This window comes from Peromyscus eremicus, chromosome 2, assembly GCF_949786415.1.
Source record: "Peromyscus eremicus chromosome 2, PerEre_H2_v1, whole genome shotgun sequence".
In the NCBI taxonomy this organism is placed as follows: domain Eukaryota; kingdom Metazoa; phylum Chordata; class Mammalia; order Rodentia; family Cricetidae; genus Peromyscus; species Peromyscus eremicus.
Window position 1 is genome coordinate 54,638,267 of NC_081417.1, and position 20,307 is coordinate 54,658,573.

A 20,307-nucleotide genomic window follows, 5' to 3' on the forward strand; every position below is an offset into this window, starting at 1 on the left:
AAAGCTGGCAACACAGAAACAACCACCATAGCTAAAGAAAAGCAACCAAGATTCTCTGAGCCCATGTGTTCAAACAAACAGATGACCCCTTTGAAATGATGCCGAATCAGAGCACTCTGAGCCTACATGCAACTGCGCCGTTGAGCTGGGGTCCAACACCACGACTGAGGACTTCATTTCCCTTGACTTCGTGTGACCGAGACGGGACAGAAAGAGAAAAGTATGGGGAGATGAGGTGGGACCCTTACCCCAGAGTCTGGTTGGAGCCTCTCACCTTCTGAGAAGCAAGAATTCCAACACAACTGATGTTTTCTGTGAAGGTTGCTGGCAAAGAAATAATATTCCTTTGTGTTAAAATAGCAAAGACTCGTGTGAAGCCTTGGATGTGTATGGTGGAGGGTAGAGAGGGCCTCATTCCTTTCACCAGACCAGACAGTTGACTTTCTTTACAGTAAAGATAGCCTACCTTCCTTAATCTCTGCGATTTTATCAGTTATAATCCTATTAAACACCCTGTGATCTCACTTGGGTTCCTCAGCAACCGTTTCAAAATAATAGCTTTAAATCTTACTGAAATCCTGCATTATGACTGTTGTACAGGTAATGAAGAATGAGCTGTCCTGGAGAAGTCCTCATCTACACTCTCAAGTGTGTCCTTCTGACCACCTCTCCTCTCTCTCTCTCTCTCTCTCTCTCTCTCTCTCTCTCTCTCTCTCTCTCTTTTCCCCCCTCTCTCGAGACAGGGTCTCACTATGTAGCTCTGGCTGTCCTGCTGTAGATCAGGCTGGCCTCAAACTCACAGCAATCCACCTGCCCCTACCTCCCGAGTGCTGGGACTAAAGGCTTGTGCCACCATGTCCAGGCTCTCATTTTCTCTTAATCTGTATACTTAAAATCGATATTCGGTCTGGCCTTGGGGACATGACTTTAATCCCAGCAGTCAGGAGGCAGAGGTATACCAGCATGATCTACATAGAGTTCCTGGCCAGCCAGGACTACACAGTGAGATCCTGTTTCAAAACAAACAAACAAACAAAACCTCAACAACAAACAAACAAAAACTGTTGTGGGGTAGCCACCAGAGAATGCTGCTCAGGCATGGGTTTAAGCCAATAGAAAATCATTATTAGCAGCCAGAGACTACACTGGGTGTTTGGGATCCCAGTGTAGCACTGAGCCTTTCTCAGGGTGAGCTTTTAAGCACAAAAACATGTCCTGGGTTGACATACTTCAGTTTACAAGAACAGTTAGCCAGAAGCAGAAATTACAGAAGCCAAAAAGCAAGGTTAGTGAAAAAAAGAAATAAAAAAGGAAAGACATGACTGCTCCTAGGTATGGTGGAGGAGAAAGTTTATCGTAGATAAAAGGGAGAGCATAGCCAGAGGCAGAGATACATGGGAGGGTCCAGAGTAAACATGACCTTTAGTGGAGAAGTTTAGGGTAGGAGGCAGGGTATGCAGCCATACCCTGTAACAGGTAGGGACTGAGGGATGCTGGGAGAATCTGGCAGCCAGAGTCCACTTTGATATGTTAATAAGCACCTTAGTTAACCATCTGTCTGAGTTTGAGACCTAACAAGTACATTTAGAGAGACTTTCCCAGAACTACAGGCTTTGATGGATTAGGCCTTTGTTTTTGTTTTGGCAGGTGGTGCTATCTACATGCTGAGTTTTATAGGCTGAATGGTATTTTTATAATGGAGTCAGTTGTGCTAAGGCCTGGGGGCCTGTTAGAAAACAAAAATCTCTATAGGAAGGTGGCTGTTGTAGTGCACATCTTTAGTCCTGGTGGATCTCTGATCACTGTAAGTTTGAGGCCAGCCTGGTCTAGCTAGCAAGTCAGAGTTGTATAGGTTGAGACTCTGCTCCTGGCCCCTCCCAAATGCCATGTAATATAATCCCCAACTCTCCTTCATATTGGCTAGTCCTGAAATCTTTTCTGCTTTAAAACTACGATTCTTGGTTTGGCCTGAGCTGAAGTCCCTACAAGATCAGAGGAGGATCTCAGGCTGAAATGATCCTGTGTCTGTCTCCCTAACAGATGACAGGGGCTGTCGGTTCATTTTATTCTCAAGAATGATCCAATTCTCAGACACCTGGGGGTGTGTTCTGATACGTTGCTTGTGCTCCCCATAAAGCTCACTTCTTGGTGCTGGAGAGATTGCTCCATGATTAAGAGCGGCTGCTCTTTCAGAGGACCTGAGTTCGGTTCCCCAGCACCTACATGGTGGTGGCTCACAACCGTCTGTAACTCCAGTTCCAGAGGATATGACACCCTCTTCTGGTCTGTGTGGGAACTGCATCCAGGTGGTGCACAGACATACACAAACACCTATACACATCCACATAAACAAGTAAATAAGAGCTCTCTCCCGGAGGAAGTCAGAATCATCACACATTGCCATCTTTTCTGTGTGGGGAGATGTCGGGCTGTGAGTGGTCCTCACTGGAGACCCTGGGTTCACTGCAGGACCATACTCAGTAACCAGGTTTGAGTGTTTGGTCTGAATCTGAGCTGTTGCTAGGAAGCTCTCTCCCGGTGTCCTAAGGAACTCCCTGATGCTTGAAATAGGCCAGCTCTATCCCACCCCGTCCCCACCCCTCACCTCCCGCCCCCCAATGGGAAAGCTAGCTTTGGGACAGCTGCCAGTCTTTACAGCCACTCTGGGGAGATATCTCCTGTCCTCCCCCAGGTGGCTTCCTTTTCTGAAACAGAGATTCAGGAATTTCAAGCTGGCCTCAGTCTCACCGAGGTGCTGCTGCCCACCATGCTGGGTTTGACGCGGTGTCAGAAGTTGAGCCCAGGGCCTTGTGCATGTCAGACAAGCACTCTACCAACCCACTCTCTTCTCTACAGAAAGGAAAATCGCCCACGAGAAACGAGTTCTGCTTCTCATTTACTATTTCTACTAATTCTGTGGCAATGGTGTTCTGGCGAGGTTCAGAAAAGGCGGTTTCCTGTGGGGAGAGTGGAGGAGCCCGCTTCAGCGGGTCGCTTTCCCCACTCACCCTTCGACCTCCACTAGGTTTCAGTCTCCCTTTGCCCACGCGTTTCTGGTTGTGTCTGACCAATGGCAGGCATTTCCAGGAGAGTACCCTGAGACAGGGAAGGAGGAGGGAGGCCAGGGTACTCTTCTTATCTGCCTGGCCAGGGTGGCTCCAGCAGCAGCTGCTGCCTGACCGAATGTAAGACCTGTTTTCAGGCTGCTCCCCAGAACTCTGGCTCCCTTCATTCCCTCCCGCTTAAGTTTGGAGGTGGTTTGAATTTCCCACTTGATGATCCTTGTCTTGACTCCCTAAACTCTGCCTACACCTCTGCAAAACATTTCTTCACTTAAGAGACTTTCAGTTAACATCTCTGTGTCTTAGGAACGACCTTGACCATGCAGACGTGCCGAATTCTACTGCCTCTAACTGGAGAAGTTAGGGCCTTTCCTGTAAAAGCAGCCACCCACCTAGAAGAAATCCAGGACATGAGTCATGGCTTAGAAACCCTATTCCTACCCAGATTTCTCCGAGGACCCCTAGTAAGCCCCGTCCCTGGCTGCAAGTCTCCGGCCTGAGCTGCGTCTCTCCTCCTCCGCCTCACCACCTGCTGAGCAGCTGGTACCTGCGGGATCCGGATCACCTTGCCGGACCTCTGTTTTGTTTTGTTTTTCTAATGTGCTTAACTGAAGGAAGTTCGTGCACATGACTTATTTTTTTCTCTTTTCAGGAAGGGTGGGTACACTGTGTCCTGCGGTGAGAAGCTTGCGAAGGAGGAAAGCACCTCCTCACCCTACTTCGCTACTGTTCCAATCTGAGAGCTGCCCCTCACCTCCCACAAGAGGCATGGAACATTTCTGTGGGACTACACCAACACCACACTAGCAGTTGGCCATAAAAAGCCCCGAGTGCGTTCTACACCTGAGACTTTCCCGAAGGTTGCAGAGAAATTATTTAGTACAGTGTGTTTAGATATAAATCACGAGACATGCGAATTCTTTGGAAACGTGTCTTATGTAGAGGAGGAGATCTGGGAGGACTCCGGGTGGGAAGTCTTTTGAACTAAAGGACACCTTAAGAGGAAATTGCTATGGAAACTACCCCGCCGCTGTGCATTTCTCCGAGCGCCGGGAGTCTATGGCATAAGGCAGTGGAGTGGGGGGCCTGGGTACCGCAGTGTCGGGGGGGCAGCTTAGGAGGGTAGAGAGCTCGAAGACCGTCGCGCAAGCCCGAGGCACTGCAGAAGGCAGGAGGCGGGGTCGGGGGTGGTCCTCGGCAAGGTGGCCTCCGGGCCACACGTGCAGCAGCCTCGGAGGGCGGTGACCTGGGCGCGTCTGGACACCCGCGCTCCGCAGAGGGGGGAGCGTGTGTGGTCCTGGCGGACGCCCGGCCAGACGAGCGGTGGCTGCGGCCGGCGAGCGCGCGCCCGGCGGTGCGTGTGTGTGTGTGACAAGCGTCAGGTGACTCGGGTCACGCCGTCGCTCCCTCGCGCTCCCGGGGAGAACTGCCGCGCTCCGGCTGGCTCCTCCGGCAGCGGCGGCGGGGAAGGGGGGCCTGGGCGCCGCGGCCGCCCCCAGCGCAACCAGGCCCGGGGCCCGGGGAGGTGCGGGCGGTTCGGCCCACGCGGGGACCCTGGAGCCGAGCGTGGGCGTGATGAGCCAGGTGCTGGGCAAGCCGCAGCCGCAGGGGGAGGACGGCGGCGACGACGAGGAGGAGGATGAGCTGGTGGGGCTGGCGGGCTACGAGGACGGGCCCGGGTCCTCGGACGCCGAGCTGGACAGCGGGCCGGAGGAGGGAGGTGAGTCGGCCGACCGTGCGCTCGCCGATCCCGGGGCGCTGGGGCGGAGGAGCGATGCGGGGCGCGCGCGCGCACGGGGGGTCCGGGGTGCCCGTGGTGGGGGAGGGGCGAGGCCGGGCTGCAGCCGGCGGCGGCGGCGGCGGCGGGAGGGCGGCGGGGAGCGGGGTCGGATGTCGAGCTAAAAGAGGCAGCTGGCGGCCGGGTGCCTGCTGGGTCGCCCACAGCTGCGCGTGTCATTCTTCCCTGCAGTGGCCGCGAGAGGGTCTGCGGCGTGGGACCCGGGCGCTGGGGCGGGGCCCGCGCTGCAGGTGGTACCCGCGCAGCCGGGAGACTTCGGGGTTCCCGGTCTTAAGACACTTTCGAATGCATCTCATGTCATCACCCGAGATGGGCGCGGGGCGAGCGATCTTTGGCTGCTGGAGCCAACTGTTTTCTTGCAGAAGGAGCCGAGTTAAGCCTTTCAGATGGGGGCTGCCTGCGTTTCATTCCTGAGGCACAAAGAAGTTGAGTTTGGGATTCCCGATTGTTTTTCTTTTCTTAACACCCAGCCCGACCCCTCCCCCCCCCAAGGCGGAAGGTCACTTGAAAAGGTCAATTGAATGAGTCTGTTAACATTCTCCGTGTAGCTTGTAAACATCTCAGAAAAAGGACTGATCTCTTTAATGTCGCACCCTGGAGAAACAGGAATAAAAGTACTCGTGACAGGAGTTTTAAGAACTTTTATTCAGAATCCACTGAACTGAACTTTAAAATTCTCTCTACAAAGCCTTTCTCGGAAGACAGTTTTGATTTTGCATCTGGCAGGTACTACTCCAGTGAATCAGAAAGGGAATAAAGTTAACTAAGCCTTGAGCCCGGCAGATGAGGAACAGCTTTCCAAGCCACCCCCTTTCCTGGCTGCTTTTCTCCAGAGGTACTAGTTCTCCGTTGTTTAAATTGGTGTGTGTACCTGTGCGCCTCCCTCTTCTTCGGGCCCTTTAATTGGTCCCACCGTGGCTCACTCAGTCACTTTTTTTTTTTTTAATTAAATTGTTCAGTCACTTTATTATTACTTAAATAGCATTCGTTAGGATCCAGAGAAAAGCTGAATGGGGATGTATTTGCAAGGTATTTGAAAAGGTAGGTGCACAATAGCAAGCTTGTGTGGCAGTTTACCGAGAGAAAGAAGACCCTATTCCAGAGGAAAAGCCAGTAATTTGATACTGTCCTGGGGGCCAGAGTTTGCCGGAAGGGCACAGAACCTGTTCTTTTTGTTGTTGTTGTTGTTGTTGTTATTTTGTTTTTCTCCCTGCAGTCTTTTTTGGGGTGCTTGGGAGCACTTTTGAAATTTGATTTGGCAAAATTTGAAGTGAAAGTAAAGCCCTGCCTGAGGGGAAGAATTCCTGAAACAAAAGGCTTATCCAGAGCCCGGAATGGGAGGGCCTCCGTGCTGTTACTCTGAAGGCAACCCTGCCTGCAGCTTTGTTTAGATGACTTCAGTAATAAGCCCCCCACTGGGAATTCCCGGGTCAGGCAGGCGGGATCCTGGAATCTTGCTATAAAAGGATACAGTACATTCACGTGGCAAGAAGCATGCATGTTAATTTCTGCTCCGGCAGACATTGCAGAAGCCTGGCTTTGCTCGCTTTCTGTTGTGCGTAGGTGGTCTGCTACCTTTTCCCATCCTTTATCTGTTGAACTTTCCCATGTCTTTTGGCCTCTGTTCTTTCCTAGCTTCAGGCTGGAGGTTTAGGCCTTGGAGCACAATCTCTATTAGAAAATCTGCCTTCCTCGGCTAGCAAGTACTTCCTGCAAGGGGCTGCCAACTGATTCCATCCCAGGGAGCTGGGACTGGGAGAGGGGAAGCCAAGAATTTAGACGGCCTGCTCCATGCCCTTCTGAAGGCTGGCTGGTTTGGTTTTGTTCTAAGGTGTGTGTGTGTGTGTGTGTGTGTGTGTGTGTGTGTGTGTGAGTGTGATATGTAGGTGCCCAGAGGAGAGTATCAGATCTGGATCTGGAGTTACAGGACGTTGTGAGCCACCCAGCATAGGTACTCAGAGCGACACGTGCTTTAACTGGTGAACCCTCCATTTCTGTAGCACACACTCCCATTTAGATTTTGGTAAAGGATGCGTGTGTCTATTCTCAAACTTGAGAGTGAAAATGAGGGTCTTCTTTAATTTGAGAAAAGATGGATGGTATGAACAACACACTGGTGAACTTTCTCCCTTCCCTCTGCCTAACAGATAAAGTGCCTGCGTTTTTTAGTGGAAGTCTGGGAGTTTTCCCCAATAGGATCAGGACTCTCTGGTCCTGGTGGCCTGGCGGTGGGATGTTGCTAGTTGAGGCAGTTTGTCAGGAGCTGTCAGGAGAATGTAGACTGGAGATGGAAAAGTCCCACTGCCCCTAGTCTATGTGATGTACGGAGCCCCTGATCTCATTTTAACCTGAGTACCCTGCGAGTTTTACCATGTGTGCTGAGCTTGAGAATGTAGTGCAGCTAAGCTGAGACTTCTGTGCGTGTCTCCTTTGGCTTCCGCTCCATATCTTATTCATGAACAGCAGGAGTGTTTTCAAGCAGCTTAGTTCTGTTGAGGACCCACTGAGGCACTACTTAACCCTTTGTTCTTTGTTGTTAATCGCAGTAAGGCAAGCCTTATCTTCAAATGCTGCCCCAAATCAAACTCCAGAGACAGGACAAGAATTAAACCATTAAATACAATTCAACAGGGGCTAGAGAGACGGCTGAGTAGGTAAAGGGCTTGTTAGACAGGCCTGAGGACCTGAGTTCAGATTCCAGCATCCACTTAAGGGTGTGGGTATGTGGTATGTGCCTGTAATCTCAGCCCTGGGGAGGGAAGACAAGAGACCCCTGCAGCTTACAATCAGCCTAGGCAAGGAGGCAAGTACCAGACTCAGACAGGGATCCTTCTGCAAAATAAGGTGGGTAATGAGGAAGTCCACCTGGCATCCATATACATGTGTAAAGCACCAACACACACACACACACACACACATTATCGTACCTCCCCCCCAAAACCAATTACCATAGATTTAGAGGTGTCCTGGCCCCTGGTTTCGATCCTCAGCACCCCACATAAACCCATAATTGTGTCATAAATAATGATTAATTTTGTCACCCAGACTTTGAATTTGCTAAAGTAAATTACTGTGCTTTAAAATCTGACAAGGAACGAGACTAAAAGATATCCTTATTGTTACCTGCTTTTCCAGCATTTAATGAGACAGTAAAAGGTTTTCCCTCAAGTCCTCAGTTTTCAGGGGAAACTTGGTGAAGACAGCTGCTCACCCCAGTCTGCTTGAGTCTGGTCTGTGTTTTCACAGTGGCCTGTGCCCATTGGAGTTGGAGGAAGTGACAGTTTGGATTGTTACTGGAGTCACAGTAGGGTGAGCTGGTGATACTCCCTGAAGGATATACAGGTGCTGAATACAGTAAGTCCCACCTATTAGCCGTTAATAAGCTGGGCGTGGTGGTATAAGTCTGTAATCTCAGCACTCCAAAGACGGGGCACAGGATCACCAGTTCAAGGTCTGAACTGCACCTGATGCTGTACTTTATTAGCCACCTCTCCCATTTTATTATTAGGACAGACGTGGGGTAGTGTAAAGGAAAACACAAGGAAGTGTAAGCAAGTTCTAAGTAAGTGATGGGCTCTGAGTTTGAAAGAGCGTCTTGTCTTTCCAAGCTTTCTGTCCCAGGTGTCACCACTTTATTTTAGATTACCCTCCCCAACCCCACAGCAGTGCAGCGCAGTTCTGCTTCCTAAGTCACATCTTTCTTGTTCCTACCTCCTTTATTCTTTAGTATCTTGTCCTTCTCATAAAAAGTGGGCCCTAATGCTCACATACCAATCCTGCCCGCCCTCAGGCATCAGTCCCTGCCTGCCTTCTTGCTTATTGAGGCAGTATGGCTTGTTAGTGCTGGACCCTGGGGCCTCCAGGGATCCCAGTGTCTCAGACTCCCATCTCACAGTAGTTCACTGGGATACAAATGCGTAGTGTTGTATTGGGCTAAAAGTACATTGTGGGGATCCAGACTCATGGCCCCAGACCCATACCACTTTAAACATTAAAATAATAAAAATTCGGACTCCTCTGTCGAACCTTATAAAGTTATTTGGTGGCAGTGGCTCTCCCTAGTTTTGCTGTGACTCAGATAGGCTCTTCAGCTCCTCTATTAATGTGTCTGAGAAGCCGTTGATTCTCTTCTTATAGCTCTCTGAGAAGGATTGTCACTTGTTTCTCAGTGTGTAAAAGAGGTTTGTGTAAAAGCGGCCTCGAGTTTCTCTCAAGCAATTTAAAAAAGTTCCTAAGAACACTTCCTCCTTTAGGAAGTACTGGTAAATCACAACACATTAGAGACAAAACTGAATATATATTGAATATTTATGTATTCATTCATGCTTTTTAGTTCCTCACTAGTATGATTTGAGAGAATTTTATAAAAGATTTTGTTTCTACATACATTTTATCTTATGTTTTTGGGATAGGGTCTCACTATGTAGTCCTAGTTGACCTGGAACTTGCTGTGTAGAATAGTCTGTCCTCAGATTTAGGAGATCATCCTTAAAGGACTCACTGTCATGAGCCAGAGTTTATGCAGAGAACATCCCTGTTTGCCCAGGGAGAACCCCTAGACTAGTGGTGTTTAGGAATATTTAACTATGCAAAAATGTGTTGTATTTGTTTAACTATGTAAAGATGTGTTGCTGTTTTACCTTGCCTGCCGAGGGAACCTTATTGGTTTAGCAAAAAGCTGAACAGCCAATACTGAGGGAGGAGGTATAGGCGGAGCTTCCAGGCAGATAATGGGGCAGAGAGAGTAAGTAGGAAGAATTTAGGCTTGGGGATGAAAAAAAGAAGAAAGAAAAGGAGATGACAGGGGCCAGAAAGACAGACATGAAGAAAGCAGAAAAGTAGGACATACAGAATGAAAGAAAGATAAAAAGCCCCAAGATAAAACATAGATGAATAGAAACAGGTTAAAAGAACTAGTGGGACAAGCCTAAGTTAAGGCCAAGCATTCATAATTAATAATAAGCTTTTGTGTCTTTATTTGGGAGCTGGTTGGTGGCCCAAAGAAAAATCACCACTACATAGTGGTTCTCGACATGTGGGTTGCTACCCTTGTGTGTATGTGTGTGTGTGTTGAACGACACTTTCAAAGGTATCCCATATTAGATACCTGCATATCAGATATTTACATTACGACTCATAACTAGCAAAATCACAGTTATGAAGTAGCAATGAAAATAATTTCATGGTTGGGGGGGCACCAGAACATGAGGAACTGTTTTAAAGGGTTGCAGCATTAGGAAGGTTGGGAACTGCTGCTCCCAACCTAAGGAGCCTGGGTAGCACTGTGAAGAAGATCGGTGTGAGGAAGTGCACCCTGACACTCTAATCTCATTTTCTTCAGTTCTGGCTAATTGGTCATGGTTCTGACCAAGCACAGTCTTTCAGAGCCCTGTGCTCATGGCACAAATCCATCTTCTTTTTGCAAGGCTGCTTAGGTTCGGGCAGGGCTCTGTTGGATAATTCTAGGTTAAATAACCAGTCTAAAGTGTTAAAGACTGATAATATCCCAACCAGGTGACTCTCTCCCCTAATTGCTGTCCCTTGGCAGAGGGTGGCAAGGTCCCCTAGGGTCTTCATTTGTCTGGTCCATCAGCTGGGCTGTTTGGGGAATTTGAGCAGGATCAGGACCAGGGGGTGAAGGGGAATATCTGCTGTGTCCCTGACCATGGTAATTTCTCCTGGACAGAGTGACTGATTCACTTCACACACAGTACCAAGTGCCAGAGTTTGTTTGTTTCTTTTCCTTTTTTTTTTTTTTTTAAGGTTTTATTTTATGTATATGAGTGTTTGGTTTGCATGTATATATGTACATTTTGTGTGTGCCTGGTGCCCATGGAAGTCAGAAGAAGGTGTTGGATGGCTGTGAGCCGCCATGGGTTGCTGAGAATTGAAATTGAACCTGGTTCCTCTGCAAGAGCAGTAAGTGCTCTTAATGGCTGAGCTCATGAAGTTTTTGTGTGTGTGTGTGTTTGTTTATGTGTGTGTGAGCATGCACATGTGTGTGGAGGCCAGAAGTCAACCTTGAGTGTCATTCCTCAGGTGCCTTGTCTTTTGAGACAGAGTCTCTCACTTCAACAGGAACTCACCAAATGGACTGGGCTGTGAGCACCAGGGATCTGTCTGTTGCCGTCACCCTAGCCCTGGGATTATAAATGCAGGCTACCACACCCTACATTTTTTTTTTAAATATGAGACAGTGTGGTGGTTTGAATAGGTATGACCCCCATAGACTTATGTGTTTGAATGCTTGGCCCACAGGGAGTGGCACTGTGGGGGCGGGCTTTGAGGTCACATATATGCTCAAGCCACACCCAGTGTGGTGCACAGTCTCCTGCTGCTGCCTGAGTGGGGAGGGGATCAAGATGTAGAACTCTCAGCTCCTTCTCAAGCACCATGTCTTCCTGAGTGCTGCCATGCTTCTGCCATAAGGATAATGGACTAAACATCTGAAACTGTAAGCCAGCTCCAATTAAATGTTTTCCTTTATAAAGAGTTTCTGTGATCGTGATGTCTCTTCACAGCCATAGAAACCCTAACTAAGGAAGACAGATTCTTCCTATGTAGCCCTGGCTGTCCTAGAATTATCTATGTAGATCAGGCTGGCCTCAGACTCACCTGCCTCTGCCTCCTGTGTGTTGGGATTAAAGGTAAGTGCCACCGTGCCCGGCTCACATCCCACTGTTTCGTATGGGTCACCAACCTTTGAGTCGTACCGTATGCCACACCCATCCTCATAAACAAGTGAATGAGCCAGATTGAAAGTGGAAGGCAGAAAATGGTGTATTCAGTGTGCCACGTTGTGAACAGGGCCAAAGAGATCCAGCAGAGCCCCGAGACTGCCTCTTCTGGGTCCTGAAGTAAGATTAAAATTTAAATAAAGGTCCCAGGATATGCCTGTGTGAGCAGTCCCATCAAGCTGTGGTCCCGCCCACCGCTGACCCATCATTGTCTGGACTTCAGTCTCATCCTGTGAGGTGGTCTGACAAGTAGTTAGAACTGTATGAGATCTCCTAAAGCCCAGATCCCGAACCCTTTCCTTATCCTGGGGAAATTCCCATTTCTTTGGGGTCCATTGTTTGAGTAGTCTGATAATCAGACTGACAGACACATGTGTCTGTTCTCCTGCCAGGCCTGTGGCAAGCTGAAAGGGTCAGATTATGCAACACAAACACTCTTCCCCCAGCCCCCAGGGCATCGTTTGAGTCCTGCCCACAGACCCTTCCTCGGGAGTCTTATTTCTGGAGGGAACTTCCTGAAATGTGAATGAGACCACGTTAATCTCTTGCATTAGGGTTAAATGCAAAAGTTACCAGCACTGAATTGGTGAGCTAGTCTATGTTGTTGAACAAAACAGCTCTCACCTCAAATGGTTTATTCTGGAGCAACTGTGAGCGACTTTGGCATGGGAATGTAATAGAATGTTCCAACATAGAAATGTTTTATAGTAACAGAACAGTTACAAATCAAGACATTAAAAAAATACAGTGTCGGGGACATCAGAGAGAAGGATTTCAGTAAGATGAGGGAATCTCCTATAAACCTCAGCTGCTGATGGCTTTCTTGGCTTTTGGATTGATGGAAGCTAGTAGTGGGCTAAATTGATACATTGCAAAAGGTTTTTACTATCAGTCACAGAAGTGGGCAAGGAATGGCTGTTTAGGGGGCTAATGATAGTCTAGGAAAAAGTGTAATCAAGCTCCAGATCTGCAACATTCCAACCTCTCCACATCACTGCATTTCTCATCAGTCGGTCTGCAGACACAGCTTCAGAAGTCTCATCCACATCTGTTGGGACCTTGTCAACTAATTTATTCAAGGTAGTTACTGAGCAGTTACCACATGCCTTATGTATGCATCCTTCTGAGAGAGACAGCACACAAGGAAACCAATAGGACAGATATGCAAAGTAAAGGAATTGCGTAGTGAGGACTATTTAAAAGACACAGGTTCTAGCCTAGGAAGTGATGGGGTATGGTTTAGGTCAGAGAAGGTGAGGTAGCAGGCCTGAGTGAGGGGGAAAAGTCTGGGGAAGTCTCCTAGATAGAGGAAGATGTGAGGCAAGACCCTGTGAGGCCCTTCCAGAAAGCTTGAGTGGCTGGGAGGGAAGGAGAATTTGGTGTGTGGGTGAGAATAGTGTTTAGAGAGAGAAGATAGCATGGGGTGCTCCTGGGCTGTGGTTCCCTGTAGACGGACGTTTCCTGTCCTGACCACCTGCTCCCCATCCTGGTAGCTGCTTCCAAATTACCACACAGAGACTTAATATTGTTTATAAATGCTTGGTTGATAGCTCAGGCTTATTACTAACTAGCTTTTACATTTAAATTAACCCATTTTTATTAATCTATGTTTTGCCATGAGGCTCGTGGCTTTACCTGTTCTCTAGCATCTTTCTTCCCCTGCGGCTTGCTGGCATCTCCCCTGACTCCACCCTCCTACTTCCCACCGTTCTCAGTTTGGCTTTCCCACCTAATTTCCTGCCCAGCTACTTCCTGCCTACTTCCTGCCCAGCCTGTCAGCTTTTTATTAACCAATGACCAATGAGAGTAATACAAATTCATAGTGTAGAAAAGGATTGTTCCACAGCAGCTCCTCTTGCCTTCAGGATGCACCCTGGCCTTCCATCCCTGTAACTTGCTCAGGTCTCCTCCTAGAACAACCTTTGTCTCCACAGTTCCTCTTTAAGGCTTTGAACTTTCAGCTTCCTAGGCATTGTCGTGTGCCTTTCTCAAGTCTCCATCCCTCTCTTTGCATCTGCAGCCCTGCCTCACGTGGGGAGGCATTCAAGGCATGAAATAAGAACAATACCCTTTTACATGTTTCATCCCATGTCAGCAACAGCCTCCAAGGCCCTTTTCGACTCTTTAGAGCCCTCTGTGGAGCTCCCTGTCTGTGGTTCTTCCTGTAGCTAGCCTCTGATCTCATACTGTACAGAGCACCTGCCAGCCTTCAGCATTTATCTTCCCCAGTCCCACGAGACATGATCAGGAAGTGTTGGTGGAGAGCCCTTCTGAGGGAGGCTGAGGCACTTACCTTCCTCCTAGGAGCTCTCTCTAGTGTTGTGGAGATGGGAGCTGTTTGGGGGAACTCAGAACTGCATTCTGTGGGAAGGGACTTGAACCCTGGACAAGTATATTGCATATGTTACATACCCTGGTACTCTGCCTATCATGCTATTCAGGCCCTAGGGTCTTCTTGGGCAGATTTTGGAGCAGACAGAAAGGGGTTTGGTAGAGTGCTTGCCGGGCAAGCAGGAAGCTCTGGCTTCAGTCCCTATCACCACGTAAACCAGTGGTGCAAGCCTGTAATACCAGCGGTTAGGAGGTAGAGGCAGGAGGAGCAGGAGTTTGAGATCATGGTCTGCTCTACGGGGAGTTTGCTATAGCCATGATCAACCCAATCATGTTCTTCAACATTGTGGCTGATGGCGAGCCCCTGGGCCGCGTCTCCTTCAAGCTGTTTGCAGACACAGTTCTAAAGACAGCAGAACACTTTCGTGCTCTGAGCACTGGAGAGAAAGGATTTGGATGTAACGGTTCCTCCTTTCACAGAACTATTTCAGGGTTCATGTGCCAGGGTGGTGGTGTAACACGCCACAATGACACTAGCAGCAGGTCTGTCTATGGGGAGAAATTTGAGGATGGAACTTCATCCTGAAGCATACAGGTCCTGGCATCTTGTCCACGGTGAATACTGAATCAAACAAGATGGTTCCCAGTTTTCCATCTGTGTAACACGAAATCTAATAGGCCTTTTAATAAAAAACCTGGAGCCAGATATTGGGGTAAACGCTGAAAGATCAGAGAGACAAAGGAACAAGCCACTGCCACGTCTCACCTCGCCAACTCCACGAATCCTCAGTTTGAAAGCCTCTCAGTCCTTAGCCAAAAGGGCTCCTCAAACAAAAAGGGCTTCTGCTAAAAAGGCTTTAGTTCCTGTCTCCTGACGCCCTATGTACCTTTTTCCTCACAGCGATTTCACTTCCTTCCTAGAGCTGGCATCAAAGGCGTGTGACTCCCAAGTACTGGGGTTAAAGGTGTGTGCCACCACTGCCTGGCTGTTTCTCTCCTAGACTGAATCATCTCATGTAGTCCAAGGTGGCTTTGAACTCACAGAGCTGCCTCCCCAGTGCTAGGATTAAAGGTGTGTGCCACCACTGCCTGGCATCTATGTTTAATCTAGTGTGTAGACGAAATTCTAAACGGTCTTATTAAATAAGAAACACAAAGCCAAATACAGAGTTAAAAGCCCAAGAGATCAGAGCACTAGCGAATAGCCTTTAGCCTGCCACTCACTGCCGTCCTTCCCCTGAGAGATATAGACATTCTCCTGTGTGACCTGTCTTTTTATTGCCTTTCTGTTCTACCTTCTCATTGGCTCTAAACCCAACCACATGATTTCCTCATCACTGCCTGTCTATACAGACCTCCAGGTCTCTATGGTTCATACTGGGATTAAAGGTTAGGGTCACCGTTTGGCTGTGTCCTTGACTACGCAGAGACTCTGCCTGCCATGTGATCGGATTAAGAGCCTGTGCCACCATCGACAGACTTCTGCTATGGCTTGCTTTTAGCTCTGATCCCCAGGCAACTTTATTTATTAACATACAAATAAAATCACATTTCAGCACAAATAAAATATCACCATACTAGTGGCTTGCTCTGTCCTCTGATCTTCAGGCAAATTTTATTAGGGTACACAGTATATCACCACACATCTGCACTGCTAAGACTGAGTAGCTGGGTGGCCAGCGTGGTCTTAGGGAAAGGGGAAGAAGGCGTGGGCATCGTGGAAACCTCGGAGTGTTTTGGTCCAGGAATGATAGGACCAGCAAGGAGATCACCATTGCTGACTGTGGACAAGTCGGACTCCTCCTTCGGTAGCACAGGAGAGCACCCCCGCCCCATCTGCTCTCAATACCCTGTAACCCTGCTCTCACTGAAGATCTGTGGGTTCCACATTTTCCTCATTGCCCTCCAAGTCTACATGGACTGCAGAGTTAAGTTTATGATTATGAATAGGTTAAATAAGAACTGTGAAGGAGAAGGAGGAGGAGAAGGTGGGTGAGAGGACTGGTGGGGTGGACTTGTCAGCAGTACTTTCATATCTTCAGCAATGGTGTATTAATTTATTTTTCAATGGTGACTCACAATAATAAAACATTTTCATCAGGAGCCAGCACATACATGTAAATAAACCCGAGTTTCACTTAGTAGTGCTTATTCTATACATAATATACTCTGTTTGCTGGTTTCTTCTTTTAAAGAATTTTATTTGTTATTTGTGTTGTTGCCATTGTTTTATTGATTTTTTTTTTTTTTAAAACAGTGACCGATGTGTCCTGTTATAAATCATGAGTATAGAGTCTTGGATGTTAGAAGATCGTATGGTTTGATAGGAATTCCAACTACACCCCATGGTTGTGCATGTCGGGCGGGACACTTAGTCATCTCCGCCTAGTCGTTTCCGGGTCATACGTCCTGCGTGACCCACGCCCCATGGTTACGTGGTTGTGTAGTTGCACAGTTACGCAGACGTGCGTGATCTCTGCGCGTGGGCTCGTGTGCACAGATGCGTCCTGGCCTTTATAAGGTGGCGCCATGTTCCCCTGTCTCTTTGTCTCTCTGTCTCTGTCTCTCTACACCTCTCTTTCTGCCAGGCCTGGCTGCTTCTCTCCTATTCCCTCTTCTCTCTAATAAAGCCCATTCTAACTCTGGTAACCGTGGCTCGTGACTCTTCCACTGAACAACCAGCAATCCTTCATGGTTGACATGAAGCCATCCTGTAGGACATGGTAAGGAACGGTCTAGTTTTTTTTTTTGGTTTTTCGAGACAGGGTTTCTCTGTGTAGCTTTGCGCCTTTTCCTGGAACTCACTTGGTAGCCCAGGCTGGCCTCAAACTCACAGAGATCCGCCTGGCTCTGCCTCCTGAGTGCTGCGATTAAAGGCGTGCGCCACCAACGCCCGGCGGAACGGTCTAGTTTTAATGTGGTGGAGGCTCTGCTGAGTGTACTGCCACATCCAGCCTTGTGATCCGGGCAGACCCCTTACCCAGATCCCTTGGGTACTTGTCAGCAGCTGGGGAGGGTTCGCAGCAGCGGCAAAGCAGTGGTTAGACACCTAACTGAAGTGAAGAACTGCATCACAGGCCTCCAGGGACCCCCAGTCCCTGCTGATGGCATCTTGCTGACCCGGCTGCCATTCCCCACCGGAGTTAGCGTGTGCTGGACCCCGGCAGGCAGGAAAACACATCCAGCTCCATGTGCAGTAGCAGCTGCACATCTTGTTTCACTTGCCTGACTTCACCCGCACACCTCCCTCTTCACCAAGGTTCCTTTACCACCCCCCAGCCCCTGAGAGGGGACACTCCAGCCTGGATTTACAGACTCAGCTGAAGGCTACACCCGCAACATTCCCTGGTCAGAAAGACTTACAACGTGTGGGCATTGTATGTAATTCTGGTGACTTTTTGTTTGTGTGTTTATTGAACAAAGTTGTATTCAGGAAGAAAATGATCAGTAGATGGGGCCAGTGGACAGATAAAGGTGTTTGCTGCCAGGCCTGATGACCTGAGTTCGATCCCCAGCACTTCTCCCTAGGCTGGCCCCGGGGCATTGCTGCCATCTAACACTTGTTGTTTGGGAGGTAGAAATAAGAGCAACCAGAGCTCATTCAATTTCTTTTCCTTGGGATTTCTTTTTTAAAATAGCTTGTATTAAAGTACAATTTGCAAAAATAAGTACACATTTGATATGGTTTTGAAAGCACCACAGTGTAAAGGAAATATCCATCCACCATGTCCACTGCAAAGTCGCCCTATCCCCCTTGGGGTCTCTTCCACCCCTGCTCCTGTCCCCAGGCAGCCACTGAGGTCTTGTGTGCCATTGTATGTTAGTTTACATTGTTTCAGAATGTCAGGAAAAAATAGAACTGGATCCTTTTCTGCAGTTCATCAGTGAGCACCAACGACTTCCTCCTTGCCTCTCTTCCTGTTCCGACAATCCAGCTTGGAACTTTGTGCATACTAGCAAGCACCAGTCACTGCTTAATTCTTTGTATTGCTAGGATATGCTATAATTTGCTTATCCATTTACCTGTTGGTAGACATTTGAATTGTTCTCAGTTTTTGAGTATTGCGGATAAAATAGGGATAGTAGGGATGAGGTTGTTTTGTTTTCAAGACAGGGCTTCTCTGCATAGTCCTGGCTGTCCTGGAGCTCTCTATGTAGACAAGTTTCGCCTCAAACTCACAGAGATCTTCCTGCATCTGCCTCCTGAGTGCTGGGACTAAAGGCGTGCACCACCAACACCCGGCCCAGATGTGCTTTTTTGTGAAAGTTTTTTTAAGAGAGTGCATGCATATGTGTGTGCGTAGTATGCACTCTTAACTGCCAAGCCATCTCTCTAGCCCATTGTACAAGTTTGGGATGGACATATGCTTTCATTTTTCTTAAGATTTAATTTTGTTGATGTGCATTAGTGGTTTATCTGCATGGATATCTGTGTATTATATGTGTGCCTGGTGCCCACAGAGGCCTAAAGATGGTGTCAGTTGCCCTGGAAACTGGAGTTACAGACAGTAATGAGCCATGTGGGTGCTGGGAATTGAACCTGTGTCTTCTTCAAGAGCAGTCAGTGCTCTTAACCACTGAGGCACCCCTCCAGCCCCTCCTGATAGTTTTAAGGATTTTGTTGTTCTCAGTGGTTTACATTTCTATTTAGTGGATCTCTTTACTTTGTCTTTCTCTGCACTTGGGGAGGGCTCATTGCGCTGTTCAGTCCTGCTGACTACTCTGCTCTGCTGTCTTCATTGCTGGGGGATTGTCCTGCTCTGCTGTCTTGCTTTGCTGCAGGACTAGTCCTGCTCTGCTGTCTTCATTGCTGGGGGTTGAACGGAGGTGGGGGCTCTCTATGCAAGGCAGGTGCTCTACCACTGAACAGCAAGCCCAACCCCTGCTGCTTTTTGTTTCTCTGAGGCAGGGCCTCATATTGTCCCAAATGGCCTTAAACTGGCCTCCTGAGCACTGGGCTTGTAGGCACAGGTGGCTGTGCTCTGCCCTTTTGGGGACTTCTTTGGTAGATAGCAGGACTTCTGAGTCTTACTCCTGATGCCACTTTACACCACACAGGGCATTCTTCCTCTCTCTCTCTCTCTCTCTCTCTCTCTCTCTCTCTCTCTCTCTCTCTCTGTCTCTCTCTCTCCCCTTTGGTTTTTCGAGACAGGGTTTCTCTGTGTAGCTCTGGCTCTGAAACTTGCTCTGTAGACCAGGCTGGCCTCGAACTCGGAGATTTGCCTGCCTCTGCCTCCTGAGTGCTGAGATTAAAGGAGGCGCTTTCTCCCTCTTTACCAGTTCTTCCTTCCCCTCCTTGTCTGGGTTGAGTCCACCTTTCATCCTGTCTGCCTTGTCCCCACAGTATGTTTATTTCCAGAACCTCCATGTCCCTTTCCCTGGATTGCGCATGCTCTGAGATGATCGTTCTTTTCTTTAGATTCCATCTTTGTAACTGGGGGCTCTGCTCTGATTCTGTCGTGAGCTTGATGCTCCCATCCTTCGAGCCTGCATGCTCTTCTGCAGTCAGCATCTCAATCGGAACATTTCTCACATGTTCGCCATTTGAGGGAATGTCTGGAAGAGAGATGGCAGGTTCTGCCTCAGACGGTTCCCATGAGCTGCAGTAAGAACGACTACACCCCGGTTTCCCAGGCCTGTGGGCTCCTCTCCCATCTGTGCTTGTATTGCTTAGGGGCTTCTCATAACTGAGTTCTGGGTTTGGGTTTGACTACTATCTAGAATGTATACTCTTCTTCTGGTTTTAGGAATTCAGTTTGGGAAGGCACTAACATGTGACCTAAGTCCTGTTTGCTCTGATTTCCTGAGGCAGACTTGTCATGGCAGTCCTGTGAGAGCAAGATCAGGGATGAGGAAGGAAACTAATGCCTATGCCTTTTAGATGTATTTCCTCCCCTAGATTACAACTTGCATCATGTATGGAAGCTGGTTGTTGAACGGGGGGGGGGGGGGGGGGGGGGGGCGGCGGCGGCGACGACACGGACAACGGGACGGACGGCGGGACGGGGACAACTGTGCAGCCATGGTGTGGGGGAGGGGCATGGTGGGAACAAGGTGTGTGGAGGGGGTAAGCTGATGCTTAAGGTGGAATTTGCCTCCTGGGCCCACATGGAAGGAGGAGGGAACAGGCTCAGATTATCCTCTGACCTCCAGGCATGCCATGTCCCCCTCCCCACCATGAAGAAATGTAATTAAATAATTCTTAAATAGAGATGTACTTTGAATCCTGTACATAGTATCTGTGAGTTTGAGGCCAACTGGGTCTGCATAGTGAGTTCCAGGACAACCGGGGCTACATAGTGAGACTCTGCTCAAAAAAAAACAAAAAACAAAGTCTTCAAGTCCATAGGTAAACATTCAAGTGTTTGGTGTTTGTTAC

General features: G+C 48.6%; 1 protein-coding gene across 1 annotated transcript in view; it reads left to right on the forward strand.

Annotated features, from left to right (window-relative positions):
• Positions 1 to 4,414: 4,414 nt before the first annotated feature.
• The window catches only part of Rragd (Ras related GTP binding D), a 35,651-nt gene continuing 19,758 nt past the window's right edge, over positions 4,415 to 20,307 (forward strand). Inside the window, exon 1 of the mRNA XM_059254078.1 lies at positions 4,415 to 4,782. Coding sequence (XP_059110061.1) covers positions 4,638 to 4,782 — 145 coding nt within the window. The 5' untranslated portion in view covers positions 4,415 to 4,637. The remainder of the gene's footprint in view (positions 4,783 to 20,307) is intronic.